Source organism: Dipodomys spectabilis, unplaced genomic scaffold (genome assembly GCF_019054845.1).
Source record: "Dipodomys spectabilis isolate Male_0828 unplaced genomic scaffold, ASM1905484v1 ptg000526l, whole genome shotgun sequence".
In the NCBI taxonomy this organism is placed as follows: domain Eukaryota; kingdom Metazoa; phylum Chordata; class Mammalia; order Rodentia; family Heteromyidae; genus Dipodomys; species Dipodomys spectabilis.
The window spans coordinates 3,823,261-3,845,256 of NW_024871203.1; the positions used below are offsets into that span (position 1 = coordinate 3,823,261).

Genomic DNA, 21,996 nt, shown 5'->3' on the forward strand with positions numbered 1-21,996 from the left:
AAGAATTAGGAGGAATGTTCTAGGGAGAATTTAATTACTAATTTAAAACTTCATTTTCCTATTGTTTGCAAATTACTAACTCAGGACTTGATTTAAAACAACTCTATAAACTATCATCTAGCCTCTTCCAGAAGTATATATGATGATAACCTATAAAATACAAGATTATATTATGAGTCCTCTTATTTTAATTCCTCTTTATATTTTGGTGTGGAATATCATGTTGTCTTTTGGAATTGTGCTTTAGGTGTTTATGAATTAAGACAGAACTTTTTTTTATCATTTGGGTTTTAGTAACTCTCAGATTCATCATAAATAAGCCTATTAGGATAAGCTGTGAAGAGATAATTTCACAAACAAATTTTCAAAAGCATACAAGGTTAATCCATATGCTGCTGAGATGAGGCACAATAAAGAAGCAATACTGAGATCATCTATGGCTAAAATGATGGTGTATGACTTATGATTAAGCTTCATTACCTGCAGAGCAAGGGGCTTCCATCTCATATTTTTCAGTAAAGCTGGTGCTGAGGTAAGCATGCTCTGAGGTCGCTTTTTCAAAGTTAAGATAACACCACTCGGGTCCTCTCGTAGTGCATTCACCAAATTTTTCAACTGCCACCCCACCTGGTAACCAGCAAAATCATTACAATAAAATTGAGGTACAGTATTCAAAGATTTAATGTTCTCCCCATTTAATAAGATTAGTAAAAATCACACAAATGGTGTATCATCCTATCAATTTTCAGGAGATATATATTCAAGAAAGAAAATTTATCTTTGAATTGATTAACCATGTTATTGCATTAGAGTCCATAGAATTATGAGACAACATAATGGACACTGAACATGTCAAAGCAGAGGCTAAAATGATATCCTTTCGATGTAAAGAAATCAGGCCACCATTGGTGCTGCTCAGCTGCTAGGTGTAGATCCAAGCTCTGTTCACAAGTACAATTTACAAATGCACATGACAGAAACAAGGAATTGGCAACGTCCTGAGCTTACAAATTACACCACATGCTTTCTCATCACCATCTTTTAGCGATATGTGGTTACAAGAGTCTCTAAATTAGACTGACATTAGTTGGTACTGACACACCAAGGCAACATTGTAATACAAGGACAGCAGCTTCCATGAAATCAACCTTTTAACATGTTACAAAGATAGAATCTAATGACACAAAAATGCTACTCCAATGCAGCAGCTATTGGGAATATGTTCTAAACAACCCTATGAATGTAAAATATAGCATGCCAAATTTAATGAAGCCATTCTGCTTAAATAGCACCTCAAAGTATTTTGTATGACTAAACCAAATACTTGATAAATGTCTTTAAACCTGGCTTCAAAATTACTCATGTCAAATTACTTCACTCATCATCCTTTGAAAAATTTTAACAAAGAATAATGTCTATTAATTTAGTTTTAAAATAGACTACAGATACAGTATTAGATACAAAGTCCTACAACTGTAATTTAAAGAAACATGTAAAAATCTTACTCCAATATTTACTTTAAAAATACATTTCACATTTAAAACAGAGAAAAACCATTTATACCAACTCTAATGGGTAGTAATATTCCAGGATGTATTCTCCAAATACATTGGGTCAAAGTTTATCCTGGTTTGCAAACAGGATTTAGAAAACGGTTTGCAACAGTAATGTAGTTTCTTCCTAGGCACCCAAGTAAGAGAGTGTGAACCTCTTTTGTGTGCTATTCACTATGTTTTTGCCTGGAAGATATTACTCAAGCTGGAGAGAATGAGCATCCTTCACCAAAAGAAGGAAAGATCACCCAGAAGCTATGAATAGGTAATATGGAAGAAGCAAGATGCATGCTACACTACTTAAAGCCTCAGATTGGCTGGGTGTGGTAGCACATGCCTATGATCCCAGCACCTTAGGAAGTAGAGGTAGTAGGAGCATAGTTTGAGGCTGGCCTTGTGCAGAAAAACAGTAAAAACAAAACAAAACAAAACAAAAAAAAAACAAAAAAAAACCCTGGGAACAGTAGTAGACCACTTGCCTAACCAGCTCAAGGCTCTTGAGTTCAATTCCTTGTACTATCACTACCACCAATTAAAGAAAGAAAGAAAGAAAGAAAGAAAGAAAGAAAGAAAGAAAGAAAGAAAGAAAGAAAGAAAGAAAGAAAGAAAGAAAGAAAGAAAGAAAGAAAGAAAGAAAGAAAGAAAGAAAGAAAGAAAGAAAGAAAGAGAGAAAGAAAGAAAGAAAGAAAGAAAGAAAGGGAAGAAAAGGGAAAAGAAAGAAACCAAAATGCCTAGGAGTCTCTAATTTTAAACAAAACTATCACTATGATACTTGGTTAACATGAATAATAGGTAGTCACTCTAGAAAATGCACATTAATGAAGATCAGCTATAGTATGGAGCTGGACCAATGTCTATCACATATAACTGGAGATTGGTTTGTGTCCAAATGTATATATTACATTGAGTTTTATTCCTCTGATAGGTAGGTAGTGTCCCTACATCTATTTCTATAAGCTAAGAGTCAAAGCAAAACGGGTTCCAATTCAGGTGTTTGCTTGCCAAAATATGGATGTAACTTCTGAGTACAAGTTTGAAGAAGATATGTTGTTTATACAAAGAGTTTATAAATAACTTATTAATGATAACCATATTTTATTATTTATCCATTCACATAATTATCAGTTGTGTTCAGCAGCCAATGTGATAGCCACATCATTCTTCCAACATAAATGTTCTCAATAATGAATTACACATAGATGTCTTATCATAATTTTATTTCTATTTTACTCTATAAAATGATTGCTGGGCATAGCTGAGGATTTTAAGGATAGATGGTGTTTCCTGTGAAATGTTCAGTACAATTTGCTTCATTATGTTCTTTCATAAATTCTATATATGGAAGAAAAAGTAGGCATATTAATTTAAGTACTTTACAATCAGCCTCTCTGCTACTGTTGACACAACACTATCAATGTTTTTTCTTTTAAAAAGCAAATGAATATACACCAAAGATTATATATAGTAAATATCTTTGGCTCCAAAATTCAACTTCCACTGCCATGAGGGAAAGACTGGACAAAGGAAACCAAGATAAATGAGCAACACATGTGACACAGTATTGTTTAAATCCACCAAATACTGTACATGAGTAAATGTCCACTAGTAAGAGATTTACTATATGGAACAAAATTAAGTTCCAAAATGGCAAATGCAATTTAATTCCATTGTTGCCAAAAAATGAATATCGATATGAAAGAGAGATCCTAACTATTAATGGTAGCTACATTAAAGAATAAACACCACGATATAATTTCTTTTTTATACTTCTGTTTCCTGAACAAGCAATATGCATGAGTAACTTTTGTAAGCACTTAAAATTGTAAACTACATGGGTTTTAGTCTATGGCTATTTTAATTAGATATGATTAATTTTATGGATTAACCAATCAAGACTGTTATGGATGGAAAATTTCTATAAGCACGGAATCAGAAAGGTAGCACTGTTTAAAATACTAAAAGGTGGCAATGGGGAAGTCAAATCTGTGCATTATGTCTTTAGATGATTAGCAAAAGCAAATACAAATTTATTATTGAATTACTCAATAAGTCAAGAATTCCAATATCTGCTGACTTCTGATTCAACAACTGATTTTCAATTACACGATTTTAGTGTTGATTCCACTTAAGCATTAAGTTAGTTTCACATAGAAATTGCCAAATAGAAGCTGCTATGGACTGATGCACAACAGCAATCCCAGCTCATTAGAGGCAGTCAGGGGAATGAACGTTTGAGACCAGTCTAGGCAAAGGTAATAAGATCCTATCCTAGAAACAAAATAGAAAGGGCTAGGAGTGTAGCTCAAGTGGTAGAGTACTACCTAGCAAATGAGGCCCTGGATTATATCCCCAGTACGATAGAAAGTTGCTGAATGGTAGTAAAGGACACTGCATAATTCACAGCCCATGTGTACACATGACCTCATGGCTTTCTTATTTGAATAGTCCTTTTTTTCTTCCATAGTCTTTTCTGAAACTTAATTTTCATTGCTTCTAAAAAGCCTTATGCCCTTTCCCCTGCACATTGTCTTATATTGCCATATTTAACAACTGTCCTCATTTTATTGGTGAATAAGATAACCTCAGAACCCTGGTTCTGTGACACCACCAACTTCCAGCCAGATGAGATGCAATAAATACTTGAAATTATTTTCTTTAATAGCTATTTAGACACGTATAGTTGCCATACTACAGGGGAGAATCAGTAGATGATGTGAAAAAATGAAGATTGGAAACTTCCATGATAGAAGCTAAATGTAACAGTACACATACCAAAATGTATAAAACATAAATGCATGCTAATTATTTTTTCAAGGTTAGGTTTTTGTTTTCTTATTTAAGTTCCTAGATATAATTTTAAAATATTAATTATAATAGACATGAATTGGAAACCATGTAAAACAGAAATATGAAAAATGATTATGATGTAATCTTCCATTGGCTCCAAAGTTTCTGTGTACTCAGAAAAAGAAGGAGCTTGAAGGAAAGAAAACAGTGTCAAAGAATCAAATAAGGTAAAAAATGAGGAAATCAGATCTTCTCTGGGCATTAAAGAGATAATAGATGATGGATAAATATGAAGAAAGACAGTCTAACAATAAAGATATCCAAAAAGGAATTGGAGTACTTGTGAAACAGTGAACTCTACATTAAGAGATATTTCAATATTGTTGTGCAGACAAAATAATTACAGAACTTCAAAGGCCTAATACATTCCAACTTTAATTATAGAATGGGTAGAAACAGTCAAATAGGTTACAACAGTTTGTCTCAAGTAGAGGAATGTGGTCTTGCTACATCTCGATTTGTCTTATATCATCTCTTCTCCCTCACATTTTTCTAATTTTTATGTCATCTTACAATGTTCTCTTCTTCTTCAAGAACTTACAATTACAACTTCCTGCCTATTAATCCAAGGACTTTCTAACTATTCCTGCTTCCTATCAAGAACTCTAGTCAAGGGCTGGGAAGGTGGCTCAGTGGTAGAGCGCTTGCCTTGCATGCATGAGGCCCTGGGTTCGATTCCTCAGCACCACATAAGCAAAAAGAAAAAAAGCCGGAAGTGGTGCTGTGGCTCAAGTGGTAGAGCGCTAGCCTTGAGCTGAAGAGCTGAGGGACAGCGCCCAGGCCCAGAGTTCAGGCCCCATGACCGGACCCAAAAAAAAAAAAAGAACTCTAGTCAAAACATTCCAAGTGTTCAGTTCATTGATACTAACAGTTACTAAACAATCAAGTACTGATAAATTGATGTGCTAGATTCCTCACATCCATAATAAAATCATTTTATGTTTTCATTCTTACAACAGCCCAGTGAAGTAAATTGTTAAACTGGTCCTGTCCATGAAGATATTGAATGAAAATGAGACTTGTTGAACCAAGATTATAACAATACTAAGTGACAAAGACAGAATTTATACTTAAATCACATTTGATCCTCCAGCACCAAGTATTTTCACTCAAATATATATTGTTAGCTTAAATGAAAACAATATCGAAAAATGTTAATGGTAATAATAATGAATCAAGATTCTTATCATCCTCTCAACTTGGGAGTATGGTGTCACCTATAGAAAGCCCCCCACTCGTTTAATCCATATGTGTCCTAAAATAGATCACAGCAATTAACACCTCTTCTCACTGCCTTATTTCTGGTGTAGATACCTATTTGCTAGACTTAAAACAGACTCCTGATCTGCCTTTCTGCTTCTAGTCTTTTGAGCCTTCAAAAATACTGCTATGTGTAAAAATACTCCTCCTTTCAAAACCTTGCAATAGATCTACAAAGGACCAACGTGAGAATCAATCTTTATATAGGTTCTTAATAATATTGTTACAGTTTTGTTATATCTTTTAATGTAAGAAAGAATGTATTAGAAACACCAGGAAGGTTTGTTGGCCAACATATTACTATATTTTATCACCCCAACTTTTTGATCCAGAAGTTCTGGGGTAGATTCAAGAATCTGCTTAAAAAATAAATTTCTCAATGATGATACTACTAGTAGTCTGGGAACATACTGAGAATTACTATAATAGATCAATGGCTCCTTGAAGACAGTGACTAATGCATGCCTAAAATAATTTCGGTGTCTATTACGTTTATAAAGAATGGGCATAATAACTCAGATCAGTAATTAGTTTTATAAGTTTTATAGTGTGGATACAATGCTGTATGTGACACAATCTGAACCTTATTAAAAAGTAAGATGAACAGGGAAGAGATCAACAGATGAATAAACCTTTAGAGCAGAATGAGAGAAGTACCTAAATGGAGTGTCTACTAGGTGTGGCTAAAGTGGCACCTAATGCATCCCATCGTAAGGGTTTGTTAAAGGAAGGCTCCCAATTAGGTTAAGCCAAATCATTATGATTTGAAGAGATGAAGGGGTGGCTGGTAGCTGACGGGATGAAGAAAATTGGGAGACAAAGTGTTAAGTTTGAGCAATTTCACTAATTCAGAATGCATGGATGACAGAACAAGGGAAAAGTAATGATGAAGGAGAACAAAACGGAGTTTGGATGAGTACAAAAGACTTGTTCAAGTAGAATTTTTCAAGTTGGCTAAATAGTGAATTTACATTTTCCTCAAATGCTGTTTTTCATTTCAGCAATATGTGCAAAAACACGGTTCCCCCTGTTTATAATTTTCTTTTACTTATTAAAATCTTATCTTCCCATAAAAGCTCATAGTACAGGCAGTATCCATAATAAAGTCTTCTTAAAAGTAGAACTCTATTTTCCTTATGTGAATCTCAGAACGCATTGTACCTCACTTGTAACATTTTCATTCCTGTTAAAATACATTTTTCCTTACCCTTTACTATGTACTTCTCAGAAGTGGATTTTAAGAGTTTTAAGGAAAAAAAGAGAAATCATTTGTTTAGCTATACTCTGCAACCAATAAAGTCCCTTACAAATGGTTAATTAACAATGGAATTTGTGAGGTGATGAAGTGATGAGAGCTAACTGTTTCAAACATAATAAAATGTCCTTAAGCCCCAAAGGAGGGCTTAGGGGTTTTTGGCATGTAACATCAAGACGTGTAATACTTATAGTATGGCATATTCAACGTTGAATGACATATAATATAAAACAAAATGTTTTATACATAATTACAAAGCTAACATGAACTTTTGCCCCTAATTTACCATAAAGCATTTCCCTTAAAAGTGAACATCTGGTTACTCAACAAAAAAATTCATTGTGATGTGATTATGATAAGGTATGATGTGATTATGATAATAGTGGATAAATTGTTACTTGCCTTAGAAGGATTTTAGTTCATCATACACATTATATAAACACTGTTGATATGGTATTTTATTCCCTCATATTATTTTACACTAGTTGTGTATAGTCCAAGAGTATTTTATTGACATGAAGTTCAAGGGCTGGAATGACCCTTTTAAAAAACACCATTTGTATCTTATACAAAATGTGTCTTATTATTGGCTAATGGTTCCTACATGCGCTGAATTTCTAACATTGTCTTCCTCATTCGACAAGATAGAAATCAATGTCTCTAAGCAATAGCTAATCTTATCCCTTACAAATTTATATACAAAATCTCCAATACAAACATGAAATGTATTTTGTATACAACACAAACAGGGCTAAAATTTCCCAAAAGAAGGTCACTAAAGTATGTCAAGTTTTAAAGGCCAGAGGTTCTGCTTTCTTGTGGATGAAACAGACATCAGGTGCAAAGTAACATAAGTGGATACATCCTGAATAATTGTTGGCCTCGGTTAGGATTACAACAGACCTTGGAGTTGGTGCTGTGGAGATGAGAGGTTTCCTTTCTTTTGAGAACATAGAGGGAAGAAGTTGTCTTTTTACCCCTTTACTACTTGCCCTGATCTGTTTTCCAAACATAAGATGAATTATTTTGTCAACATTTTCAAAGTGATTAACTTTCACATATGCTTTTGTGTGTATACATATGTCTATTTACAGGTATAAATCAGACCTTCTCACAAAGGAAATTTCAAAGAGACTTGAGGTATGGCTATATCAATGACTGATGCTATGAGTGAGTCATGCAATATCTAAATGTCTTTGTTTTCAAAAGCACTGGGAAGACAAGCCATCATGCTATGGTTAATTACACTTTTGTCTTTGGTAAAATATTTTGGTGCTGATATACATATAGGTTTTTGCATCAAAAGTTATAGAAGAATCAAATAAATTAAATATTTTATAGTGATTGCTACCTTCTTTAGCAAAACAAGCTATGTAGAGGAAACATTACACTTTGTAAGCATTTCTGAACTAATGAATTCTGACACCCTGTCAATCAAAGGTTCTGTAACTACTGTATCTCAAGTAGCAATGTAAAAATTATACTCAGTGTACCCTTTGTATTCCTGGTGTCTGTGCTCCTGTGATAAGCTGATTCCAAAGCATTTTGTACAATCAGCTCTCATTTTCTACTTCCATTTTAACATGGCATTTGGTAATTCTGTAGTCTCTGGGCCAAATGTGTATTTTGGACACTTTATAGTTTTCATTCATATATGCTACAAAAACGAAATCAATGCTACTTCATTTTAATATTTGTATCATTCATAATGTTCTTTCACTTCTGTAAATAATAAAATTTACTGCATCTGAAAAGATGCAGATGGGAGAAAAGAAGAAGGCATTACAGTGAAAAGGAAAGCTACGTAGTGAACTTCTAATTATATTATGAACTTTAGTCTTCCAAAGAGTAGTAACATATTTTAGAAGAATCATAATACATTGTAAACTATATTTTTATAAGAATATTTTCATAAGTTAACATTTAGAGCAATTTTAAGTCTGCATAAGTCTGGAATTTATAAAATTTCAGCCATTCATCTTTATGATTAATTTTTGTTCTTGCAAAGACACTGGATATATATGTATTTTTATAAAAAAAAAGAAAAAGAAAAGATTCCCAAACATAGAAGAAAATTATTTCAAAATAATAAACCCCTCCTTAGGGATTTTTAGAAATTATCATTACTAATGAAAAATTTGTACTTAAATCTAATTTAGGAACCTCAACAACAGAAGTAATCAAAAAACAACCCAAACCTCAGTATTCAAAGGTACTATGTTTAAAATATTATGACTCTGCTACTTTAAAAAATGTCATTTACTAGTAGACATTTAATAAATATATGCTTATTTGAAGTTATTTGTAAATACTGCAATGCATGTCTCTATTTACAAAACACATAATAGAGCATATATATATATATATATATATATATATATATACACATGTACATTTAAATAAACAGTACTCTAGGTTTCTTAAGAAAGAGTTTAATTTACACTTCCATCATGGGGCCAGGTATGCTGGGTCATGTCTGTAGTCTCAGATACATGGAAAGCAGAGATCAGGAAAATCACAGTTCAAGGTCAGCCCAGGTAAAAAGTTCATGAGAACTCCATTTCAACCAATAAACCTGGGTGTGGTAGTACACACTGGTCATCTGAGCCACACAACAAATGAAACAGAAGGAACAAGGTCCAGATCTGTTTGGGTTTCAAAATGAAACCTAATCTGAAAAATAAAGGGCTGGAGATATATATGGTTCATGTAGTAGAGCACTTGCCTAGGAAGCACAAGGCTTTGAGTTCATACTCCAGTGCTGCTCCCCTCCCATCTCTGAAAGTAACTTCCATAACAGTGAATGACAACGTGTTCACTCTAGAAGTTATCTTTAGAAGTCATTTTAGCAGAAATTTGACAACTGAAGACAAAAATGGTCAGCTCTAAATGGGCCACAGTGAACTCTATATTATCAGTTGTTCTAGTTTAAATTATAATCCTCTACTCCTTAGTATTAACGATAATAAAATGTAGAAGAAACAGTGTTAGAGGAAATGTACAAGCAGTGAGTGCCTACATTACCTACAATTTTAGTTGTCTTGCTACCTGGAATTTTAATTTAGTGGATTTGAATCCTAAGGCTAAATAACCTAAAAAGAATTTAAGATTAATGTCACTGCCTCTTGAATTTTCTATTATATAATGTTCTGTAGTGTTCCCTTTACATGTAATGGTTTTATAATGGTTTTAGCAGGCTGATAAATATTATTCATTAATTGATAAGAAGTGGATTAGGGAATTGTTACTGGCAGCTTCCTGCTGTTTTGACAAGGGTCGGAAAAGGGCTGAGATGACTGATATTAATTGGCAAATGAACTACACATTTAAGTTAATAACCTGGAGTTGGTAAGAATTTCAGGCAATAGATACAGTTTAAACATACAGAATAATCACTTTTAACAAAGCCTTTTTAAACTTCAAGCAAAATGTAAATCATATTTAATTATACATTGATATTAAAAGATACATTCCTAAGAACAAAAATAAGTTAAAATAACCATTTATAAAGCAGTTAGGTTTTTCCAAGTGAAGTGGTAAGAACTGTATAAATAAGAGTAAAACAAAGAAAATTGTTTAAGAAGGGATTATATAACACATTTGCTTTACAGATGGATTTAAGATAATGAGTTAAACTTTGTAATAGAAAAATAATGAAATATTAAATTAGAAAGAAATTATTGTCAAATTTATGTCAATATGTGGTACTTGAAAACCAATTTCCACTTGATTTTTATCAAAGTCAAAATCTTCAATGTAAAATAAAAGAAAAAATTATAAACTACCGACTACATACAACGAATCCAAAATAAAATATGAGCATGAGTAGCTGAAATCTGTGATACATTGTTTACTTTGATTTTTGGTAAACATTGTAGTTTCCTCTTTTACAAGAAAATAATTCATGTGCTCTGTTTCAGCATACTAATTTCTTAGAATCTTAATATTGTTTTTAAGGCATTATTAGGATCACTTATTAAGTAACATGTAAATGTCATGCTAATGTAATTAGTCTAGCAACATGTTGTGTATACAGGAATAATCTCTGATATATGAGAACCACTGACTCTCGTTGGAGGTCTTAATTTTTGATGGTTTGGGTGTAAGGAATTATAATAAGATAATGATTTCTTCTGTGAGAAAGGAAAACATGAGGAAACACAGAAGAAAACTGAACAAATCAAGAATGGAGGAGGAATGGGTGAGAAAAGATGAGAATGGTAAAGAAGAAAATTGAAAAAGAAGATTAAAAGAGAAAGACAAAAAAGGTAATTTAGAAAAGAGAGGGAAGAAGTACATCTCATGTTAAACAATGTCAAGATATAGATTAAGGTGAAGGATCCACTTATTTCTGCTGAAATCCATGGAATGAGAAATAGGACCACAGGGAAAGAAAAGGATGGATGAACTTTATTCAGTCATCACATTCTCATCTATTTTGACTATGTTTGCCTCCCCATTGAATAATATTCTCATGTTTTTCTAGTGGTTGAAGAACAAAATGGTTAGGGCACAAAAAATAGAGTGTGGGAAAAAGAAAATAAGGGAGACACATAAAGGAAGTTAGAATGAAATTTCCAGGCGACTGAACAGCCCTTCAATCTGTTCTTTTCCCCTCACCCTCTCTGCTATCACTTACAAGTCTTGATCAGTTTCATTGACTATTTTGAGAATAATAAAATCCACTAGCTTAAAGTACTTATCTTTCATCTCTCATTTATCAATCTTCAATATACTGTTTGCTACAGTCTATCTGTTGACAGTCATGACTTGGTTATTTTCCGATCCAGTAGCCTTTGTAGCCATATCTTTTCAACCATTTTTTGCCATAATATTCATCAGGTGCCAGAAGGCCTTTCAAAATAGTACTGAATATGTTTTTAATATTAACAGGAAACAAAATCTTCCAAATGCTGGATTCAACCATCAACAGTGTCATATTTTTTTAAACATGATACTAAGAGAAACAATATGTTTTTAGTAAGGACAGAATATTTAGAACACTTAACACATCCCAAACAATACTAACATGATATTTAACAGATTTATTAGCAATATACCCAAATATTTTTAGTAACTTTATATAGTCTCATCAAAAAAGCATGTTAAAACTGCATCAATGAGAACAATGTTGCTGTTTCAAACTATGCCAAATTTTTCTTCCAGGGAGAGGGATGTAGTGGCAGGTGAAGTGAAAAAAACTTGGGAGATTCCAGCAGCTTTTGAGGAGTTGGATCTTCAGTAGCATGCTTGGATGTTCCTGTTTTTTTTCTTCTTCCTACCTGGCACCCAGTTTCTTAGACAGAGCAGCATGTTGATGTGAAAAGCTTAAAAGCCACTTAAAGAATATAGCAACATGAAAATGGACATATAACTTCCAGTCTCATTTCAAATAAGAAAATATATTTGATTTTAAAAAGAGCATACTAGAAACACATCAAAGTGGACATACATTATACTAGCAATTGAAAATTATAGTATTTAATTCTTTGTGATTCATTCAACTTTCACAGACCCTCAGTGAATAATTTTAAATTATTTTCAACATATTTCAAATAAAAAGTGAATACCAGATTTTATGTTGCACATTATATTACTGCCTGAATAGTAAGAAAAATTTAAATTACAGAAAATATTTCAATTAATATCATTCCAAACAGTAAGATACAGTATTGCTTTTTTATTGTTGAATCTAAAATAGTATAGGGTAATTCTGATAATATCCCACTATTCTGAAAAAACAAGTTAATGGATTAGCCAATTAATATTTATTATGTATTTCAAATGCTGGTCACATTTTAATGGAACATCATAATCAATACCTAGTGTCCATTGTAATACACATAGGGACAAAAGGAACAATTACATACTGTAATTTATACTTGCTCCAATTAATTTACATGCCTACTAATCCTTTTGTAGAAATAAATACCAGTATATTAACACTTCACCCTTCTCTGTATTCTCTAGAAAGAAGTTAGAAACAGTGTAGAGATTAAAAAAAAACCCACAGGCAATAAGAGGGCACAATGAGTTACATTAAATAAAATGCACCACTCTTGTACAAATATGCCTTTTACTTGAACACAAAAAGAAATCATGGTAATTGGTAACATTATAAAACAAGGCCATTTTATGAAATTCAACCTGCTTTCCTGACTGTTATAACCCCAAACCAACTTGTTGGCTCTAGGAGAAGTCTGCCAAGAATCAGGACTCCAAATGGTACAACTATTGTAGTAGATAATAGGGAAGAAGAGAGATAACAAAGTTAATTGGTATTGAGTACCTAGTATGTCTTTGTGATGTGTTTTACACATTTTATCTGAGAGAAAGGAGTTGGTGAAAAATGGCAATAAGGTCAAATATGAACCCTATTTCTAATTTCACTTAAGCTTATTCACTCCCTCAGTTATGTAAATTTGCTCTTTCTTCCTCTTTTTCCCTTGATACCACTTACTGTCTCACTGGATGCTCACATGCTTATTAAGATTCCTCCTCCTTTGATAATTTTATAATTTGAATTTTGGAAGAATATAATAAAGGTAAAATAAGAAAATAGGTCTCAGAGTCAGAAGGCTTTGAGTTGTAGATGTTATGTAATCATTCTGAGTCTCAGTTTGCACATCATCTTTGCAGAATTATTATAAGAAGTAAATAACATAAACTATTTAAGATGAGGTCGAACTTATTGTAAGAACACCATAGCTGCTAGCTAAGTTTATTATATTTATACAAAAGTAGATTAACCCCCAAACAGTTAACATACTTCACTTAAAGTCGTAAGTCAACTTCAGAGCAAAAACTGGAAGTGAATTTTCCCAGCAATCATTCTGTTTAGTTTAAATTAAAAAATATTCCTGTGATACAACAATGTATTTATACACTGTCACAGTATTTAAATGGCATTAATCCATAAAGAACTTACTAATTTGTAGACTTTTTATCTTTTTGAGTTAACAGACATTTATAATATTTTAGACTTTTCAAGATTTTCAGATTCATTTGATGTCAGGATCATTGATCTGAAATAATACCCGTTAAAACTAGTTCATTCTTCATTAGAGATAATTTGTATCCTCCTAGTAATTGACCAGGTAGAAATATATGCAGAAACTATTAATCAGAATTTCCATTTGTTAAAAAGGCTCATTGCAGCATGGAGGTAGCATGAGTAGTAGAAGAGGGAAAAACTACTCATCTATCGAAGCAGCTGCTTTATCCCATTTACACAAACCATTATCCTATGGAACAAATAGTTTCCTTAAGGAGATTTTATACAGTTTCTAGTAATGAGGAAAAAAAGTCACCATAATCGTCATAGGGTAGAGGGATTATGTTTCTTGCCATCTCTTTATATTCATGGCCAACAATAAAGTTATACATTTAGTTTTATTAAGTTTCAACTTTTATTTAGATAATGAACTCACATCATAACTTTAAAAATCAGTGTTTAGGAAACTTTTCAAAATACTCCTGAGAAAAACTAGTCTTCATTAGAATATGTGGAAGCAAATTTTGATAAATTGTATAACAGGATATAATTATTCACTGTGAAGAGTTAGTTAGTATGCTATTAATAGAATGCTTATTCCAAAGTCTTACTTTTTAAGATAAGATAATATTAATAATCAGATTATTTTAACTTCATTTTTAGACAACACATTTTATTTTGGCAGAGAGCAGAGCAAAATGAATCAACTGAGAAATTTAAAATAGCCATAAATGAAAACCATTTAATGATAATTTGTCTTCATTTAAGATGAATAAAAATAGCCTTCAAAAACCCCACAATCAGAGAATGTCCTTGCCATTGATGGCTGTGTAAATGTATTTGTGAAGTTCATAAGACAAGGAAATTTTATAAACTTATTTAATTAAATACAATAGTCTTTAAAAAACAAACCTCTAGATCCTTTTGGGAAATGAAGAGCTAATTCTACTATTAAAGATTTAAATTTTTACAAAAATCTACATTTAAATGAGCCCAAAAGTCACCATACTTGAATGAACAAGTCAATGCTAAAATAGATAAATGAAGGTATGCAGTTACAAAACACATCAACTAGTTAACTCATACATATGAGGCTACATCTTCAGTCTAAAAAGGTTAAACTGATGTGCATTGTCCAAGATTATTATTCCAGTTCATAGAGTATATTCTATTACTCTGTACCTGTTCTTATAGAGATGCATTTTTAACCACTAAAAATATTTCCTCATTTTCTTTTAATGCCATGTCTTATACTCTCATCAAATAATTAGGAAGTATAAACAGTTGTTGAGTTACTTTAAAAAAAAATCTTCAGTTTTCAGGTATTCATTTCTGGTATTCTTTTAAAGTTTTTAGCAAATCTTTAGATTAGTTCCTCCCACTGACTCTTAAGGTAATTATACATACCACAGTCTGATGATTAACTTGAATCACTTCATCGCCAGCATGGATTTTCTTGCACCGATCTGCAGGTGACTGAATTCAATATAAAAGAAATGATAAAAAAAACATCAATATTATTAGTATTTGCCTCTCTCTGATAATAAGTTCATCTTAAGTTAGATTAATATTTTTATCATAATCTTAAAAGAATTAAGCAAAATGTTTATTGCTGTATACTGTTTGCATTGACAGGAAACAGAAATGCAAAAGAGTATATAGATATTTAAGTTTTAAAGCAAGAAAATATTCCTCAGAGCATTAAGGGAAAATTACCCTGCTAAGAAACTGCTCTGAAAATGTATTTCAAAATATTATTTTGTTAAATTTTATTTTATTTATACAGATAATTCATATTAATTTCAACAAATTGACATTGTCAAGTAAATGCATATGATCAGCATCAAAGCTTGGAAGTCTGATCACTGAATTGCTGATTTATTTTATCATCAATTAAACTAATTCTGAAAAGTAATATATAAAAGCAAGTTAAAAGATAAGTAGCAGTTAATTCAAAACTGTATTAGATATCATTCTAAGTGTTTAAATGTGAGAGTATGGTATTTCTTGTGTTTCAGACAGTGTTAAACATTGGTCCACAAAAACATATTAAACTAAAGCAAAAACATTTCTACAGGATCTATAAGAATTCCATCAGTTTGTTTCTTTTTTACCTTAAGAGATTAATATACAAAAGTAACAATCAAAAATCATTTTGAAATTTAATATTAACATATTATAAGAAGTCTTTAGAAAACTGAAATTTAAGATAGAAATTATACAATATTGTAGGTCTGGTTAAGAGTTTAAAATATTCCTCTTTATTTTCCCTTAAGTGTCTACTGATGATTGGCTACATAAATGTGAGGCATCCTAGTATGGCAATATGCTTTTGTATTTTAGATATATTTGAATGAAAATATGTTTATTTATCTACCAAAATCTGCTATAAATGTTTCCATAGTACTCATTCATAGCTACTGAAACTGAATAAAAAATGAGTGGTAACACCTATCAAGGAAAATGCTACTTTTGACATCTGGAATTGAATTTATTTACAAAGTCATTTCCAGTTACTTTTTTGATTCATTTATAATTTCCAATTATCTTGAATATATAAAAGTCTTGAAATAAATCTAATATCAACACATTTTAAAATCTACAATAAAAAGCTATTTGCTGAGGCTAAAATTCAGGATGAGATAATTTTCATGGCTGGGTATGGTGGTTCACTCCTGCAATCTTAACAGGCAGGAAGTGAGACAGAAGGATCACGATGAAGCCTGCCTGGGCTACACAGTGAAAGTTTGTTATAAAGAAAAGGTAAACCCATCTGTAATGTGTATCACAACATTTTTAGCAAGGGGGAATATCACCAAATATAATAATCCTCATATTACAAATCATTGTTATAACCACAATCATTCCCTTCAATATTTGGATCACAACTGATCTTTTAAAAGGAGAATATAGAAGAAAAATATCAAGCAAATGGCTCTAGTCATTTGTAAAATATAATTGGCATATAAAATTCACAGGTGAGTGAAAGAGGGAGTAACTCCTATAAAGTATAGTCTTTTACATTTAACAGGATACTAGAGATCACTTTGCCTCAAGTCCTCATTTTACATACAGAAAAACAAAGAAACTAGGGTACAGAAAAGCAAAATATAACTTACCCAACTTTAGTCAACAGCTTTATTTACTCAGACTCAACCCAGAACTCCTAATTATAAATGACTGAGGGTTCCAAAAATAGCAAAATATTTTTAAGAAAAATTAAGTATATAATAATGACTCATGTCTGAATTACTCCCCAAGTTAATATTCTTTGATCATTTATCCATTTATAAAATATTACTGAGAAATTCATAGGAACGAGGAATAATGATCAACTTTTACAGATCCCAGATAATATAGACAGATTGATTCCTACCAATGATGCATTATATAGATCAATTTCTGTGATTTCTTCTCTGACTGCACTTGGGAGCATATACTACTTTTTCCTTGGTCCTTCAAAGTAAAATGTATTATGACCTGTTTATACCGAAGAATCCCTACTTGTTGTCCACTCCTCTGGGAAAGCAAGTTATTTTATTTTATTTTTTATAATATAAGCATCATGCCTAAAACACAGTAGACATGAAATGAGGCTTGTTAAAGTAACAAATGAGTGATCAAATGAAGGCACCAATGAGAATTATTAGTGGTAAGAGTATAGTTTATAGCATTTCACATTTTACTGCTATTCATAATCCCTTAACTCTCTCAAATGTAAGGATGCTACACTATTTCAAATTTAATATATATTTCATATTTCATTCTTCTACAAGAAACCAAGAGACCAAGGGGTAAAATCAGTAATTATTTAAAGTTAATAGATGAATTGAACTTACACAATCATTGATTTTTTTTGTATGTGATGATTCTGGGACTTGAACTCAGGATATAGGTAATGTTCCTGAGCTTTTTTTTTGTTAAAAGCTAGTGCTTTACCACTAGCCATACCTCCACTTCCAGCCTTTTGGTGGTTAACTGGAGATAACAACTTCATGGACTTTTCTGCTCAGGCTGGTTTCAAACTATGATACTGAAATTTCAGCCTCCTGAGTAGCTAGGATTATAGGTATGAGCCACCAATGCCCAGCAAAAACACTGATTTTTTTTCAGAAGAAAACACTGGCAAATGTGTAGATCAATAAAAATTTAGGATTAAATCAATTGTACCATAGCCTTCTTTAAAGAAGCACAGAAAATTCATGAAAATTTTCAGAACATCTAAAAGAAAACAATAATGTAAATCTGAGCACATGCATATGTAAGAGTAGAATGGAAATGTAGGCTAAGTGAATGCAGAAATAATGATATTTTATTCAGTTCTATTATACCAATCATGCTAATGACCACCATGATCATGTCATGTTTCTCTTTGTAGAGTATAGCAATAGTGCTCTACAGCACAGTTGTCTACATTTATTAGCTTATTAGATGTTCACAACAGAGTGAGGTATGTAGTATAGATAATTCCCAGTTAATTACCAAGGAAAACAAAGTAACGAGAGATTATGAGTCTTGCAAACATTACACTGCCATTAAGGTGCAGAATTTGTTGTAGTATCTAGGCCTTGGAGACTTCTGACCCTCTGTATGCAGTGGTTCTCAAACTTGAACATACCTTTGAACTACTTGTTAAAACAGATCTCTTAATAAGAAAGGCTATCCCCATAATTTTTGATTTAGTAGGTCTGGGGTACGGTTTTGATAATCTGCATCTTTAGTATGTTGTTAAGGGAGGATACTGCTGGTTGAAAACTACTCAGGCTACACTAGGCTACTCCTTCACTGAATTAAGCTGAATTATGCTGCAAACATTCAGAAAGCCTGCATCTGTGTTTCTTTCTTCCATCAGTTAGCTTTCTTAAAATAACTAAAATATTTGACAGATGGAAGAAGATTCTTTTAGATGTCACAATAACTTGTCATAAACCAGAAAATACTTAACAAAGATAACTCTCTGGCTACAAACAAAACCTTTGATTTACTTACAGTAGCAATTCTAACTAAAAATAAAGTGACTAAAATCCTAAAGAAACCAGTACCTACTAACTCAGTATGTATATTTTTATTTATAGCTCTCAGCTATTGTTTTTTCATGTTGCAAGTTTTACTTTATTTTTTGTTTTTATTTTTTATTAATAAGTTTTTTTTTATTGTGAAAATACCGTACGGGGGAGTTACAATTACATGGGCAAGGTGATGAGTACGTTTCTTATCAAGCATTGCTGCCTCCTCCTTTGTTTTCTCTTACCATTTCTGCCCTCTCATTCTGCCCCCCACCCAGGTTGTAAAGTTCATTTTTTGACATAGCATTTTGTACATTTCATTGCTTAGAAGTCAACCTCAATCATGTGAAATATACATACATAAACCAAAATTTGAAATGCTGCAATACTTACATTTTCAGTGGTTCCAGTAATTACATGGAGGCCATCATATGTTGATTTAATATACATACCCTAAGAAAAAGATAGCATCAGAAAAAAGTATAGAGTATAAAGATGTTCTTCTTACAAATCCATGACTTAAGAAGGGTGTTTTTAAATTGGTAAGGAATTACCATGTAAGTGTTCTCTTTGTAATAAAAGAAGCCAAAGAAGCCTATAATGGAATTTAATCAAGTAACTACTTGATAAGTAAATCGCCTCTGAGGTTTATAAAATGCAGCATGGTAACTGAATATTCTAAAGAAAAAAATATACATTATTTCCTCCCAAATCCATACTATACATATAGCAAAATAAAGTTACAACGGGAAATTTAAATATTGTCATGTTATTAGCTTATGGTACTTGATATAATTGAACAACAAAAATAGGTTTCTTCAGAAGATAGCTCAACTATAATTAACCAGAGCTAGAAGAGTAATAAAATTGTATATAAATTTTGTTCTATTTTGTAGTGTCCTGTATTTCTTCCTTCCTAATCTGGAATATAAGAGATTAAACAAGAACCAATAATATCAGTGCAGAAAATATAAATTTAGCCCTTATGTAAAGAAAATAATTATTACAATATCAATTTTCCATATTTTATGTTAATTTTATACTTAGACATATGGATGTGCATCTGTTTTTATTCACAATAAGAAATTAAAGGAATCAGATTAGATCATGGTATAGAACTATTGACAAGTTATCTGATAGTTTTTTATTCTAAAAAGCCATTTTGGGGAATATCACAGTTTTCTGCCTGGCCTGGCCTTGAACTCTGATCATCCCATTCTCAGCCTTCCAAGTAGTTAGGATTATATGTGTGAGCCACCAGTGCCTTTGTGTTATAACTGTTCTTAATAATCAAAACTGACTTCTTTATCCATTTTATCTGCCTCTGGTAGTACTCATTTAAAAAAGACCCAAAAGTCAGGTACCAAAAGAAAGAGAAAACACAGATTCTTGGATGACTTTCTAACTCATCATCTTTTGAATAATGAAGAATCCACAGAAATACATTTGATTATCTGTTCTCCTCTGAGAACGGGCCAAACAGAAGGAAGACTTGCAATTTAAATGTAGTTTTTCCTGGATCTGAAACAAATAATGACTTTCTATTTCATCAAAAATCTTAACTCTTGTTTTTTCATTAAAAAAATTCTGGATCTGACTTCAACAGCTCCCTCTTTCTTGCTCAGTTTGCCAAAGTGACATTTGCTTCACTCTTTCAAAATGTCAGTTAATCAACAATAGCCAGAGCAACCTCACAGTGATGTTGGTAGAATAATGCATATTTGAAGGAAGTCCAAGTACCTAAATAGAAAAAGAACTCTTTGAAACGAAGAGGCTCCCCTAACGATCTCCCTAGCCCCTTCCCCTATAGTCAATTCATCCCTTGGTTCTGATTCAGCTTTGACAGGTTCTGATAGATTTCATTTTTCTTTCTTTAACTTTCCACTAATTATTATTGTTTAAAAGCAAGTTACATATGCTTTAATCACAACTAAGGATTCTTGCCTACATCTGTTTTTTCTTTATTTATCATTTAGACATTTCCTATAGCTACCTGCATATATGCTAAATGCAACCCAAATCCACAAATCTATTTCTTTCAAATGTAGCATACTAAGGTTTAAAATGGTATCTTGCACAACTCATGTAAAATCTCTTAGACTTTCCCTTTTGATATGAACCACAAAAAAGAGTTTATACTTCAGTCTTGGAATTGAACACATTAGGTATTTCTTTTACTCCTTTTGAAATTCCAACCTAGTGAAGTGCTACCTTATGTCTTTAAAATTAAGTTTTTAAAGTAGTTTTAATTTTTTTTTTTTGGGTCCGGTCGTGGGGCCTGAACTCTGGGCCTGGGTGCTGTCCCTCAGCTCTTCAGCTCAAGGCTAGCATGCTACCACTTGAGCCATAGCACCACTTCCGGCTTGTTTTTTTCTGCTTATGTGGTGCTGAGGAATCGAACCCAGGGCCTCATGCATGCAAGGCAAGTGCTCTTACCACTGAGCCACCTTCTCAGCCCCCAGTTTTAAATTTTTTATTATTTTATTTTTCTATACATTTTATTATACTATTTTTATTTTTAATTTAAATTTTATTGTAAAGGTCATGTACAGAGGGGTTACAATTATGTAAGTCAGGTAATGAGAACATTTTTTGGACAGTATTAACCTTTCCCTTATTTTCTCCACTTTTTCCCCCTCTATACTATTTTTTAAATAGGAGGCAACAATGCTTGATAAGAAATGTGCCTATTACCTTGCTCATGTAATTGCAACCCCTCTGTATGGCATTTTCACAATAAAAAATTATTAATAAAAAAGTCATCTTCTTAAGCAACTTCTTTCTCCCTTTAGTAATTTCAAATTTGAAAGTGGAGTATTGAAAAAAAACTTACTCAGATATACTTTTTAGATTTACCTGGGCTAAAACTTACCTCTTTTATTACGTATTTAATATAGAGTAACTGATAGAGATCTGTGATTCTATTCTCTCAATTGTGAGGGTTGTGAGGAAAAAACTGGCAAATGGTAAGCATTTTGTTTTTTTTTTTTTTCTCTTCCAGTTTTATTCCCACAGTATTTAACTGAATTGGTTCTTGGCATTTTAAGTTCATTACTATTCCAGAGAGCAAATACAGGTCTA

General features: G+C 32.1%; 1 protein-coding gene across 4 annotated transcripts in view; it reads right to left on the reverse strand.

The window, feature by feature from the left end:
- The window catches only part of Cnksr2 (connector enhancer of kinase suppressor of Ras 2), a 218,098-nt gene that overhangs the window by 103,296 nt on the left and 92,806 nt on the right, over positions 1 to 21,996 (reverse strand). For 2 of the 4 annotated variants that reach the window (XM_042670197.1, XM_042670196.1), the window contains exons 7-9: positions 19,309 to 19,368; positions 15,317 to 15,385; positions 481 to 627 (exon numbers count right to left, since the gene is read on the reverse strand). In XM_042670197.1, coding sequence (XP_042526131.1) covers positions 481 to 627; positions 15,317 to 15,385; positions 19,309 to 19,368 — 276 coding nt within the window. The remainder of the gene's footprint in view (positions 1 to 480; positions 628 to 15,316; positions 15,386 to 19,308; positions 19,369 to 21,996) is intronic. The other 2 variants (XM_042670199.1, XM_042670198.1) reach the window with 1 other exon arrangement.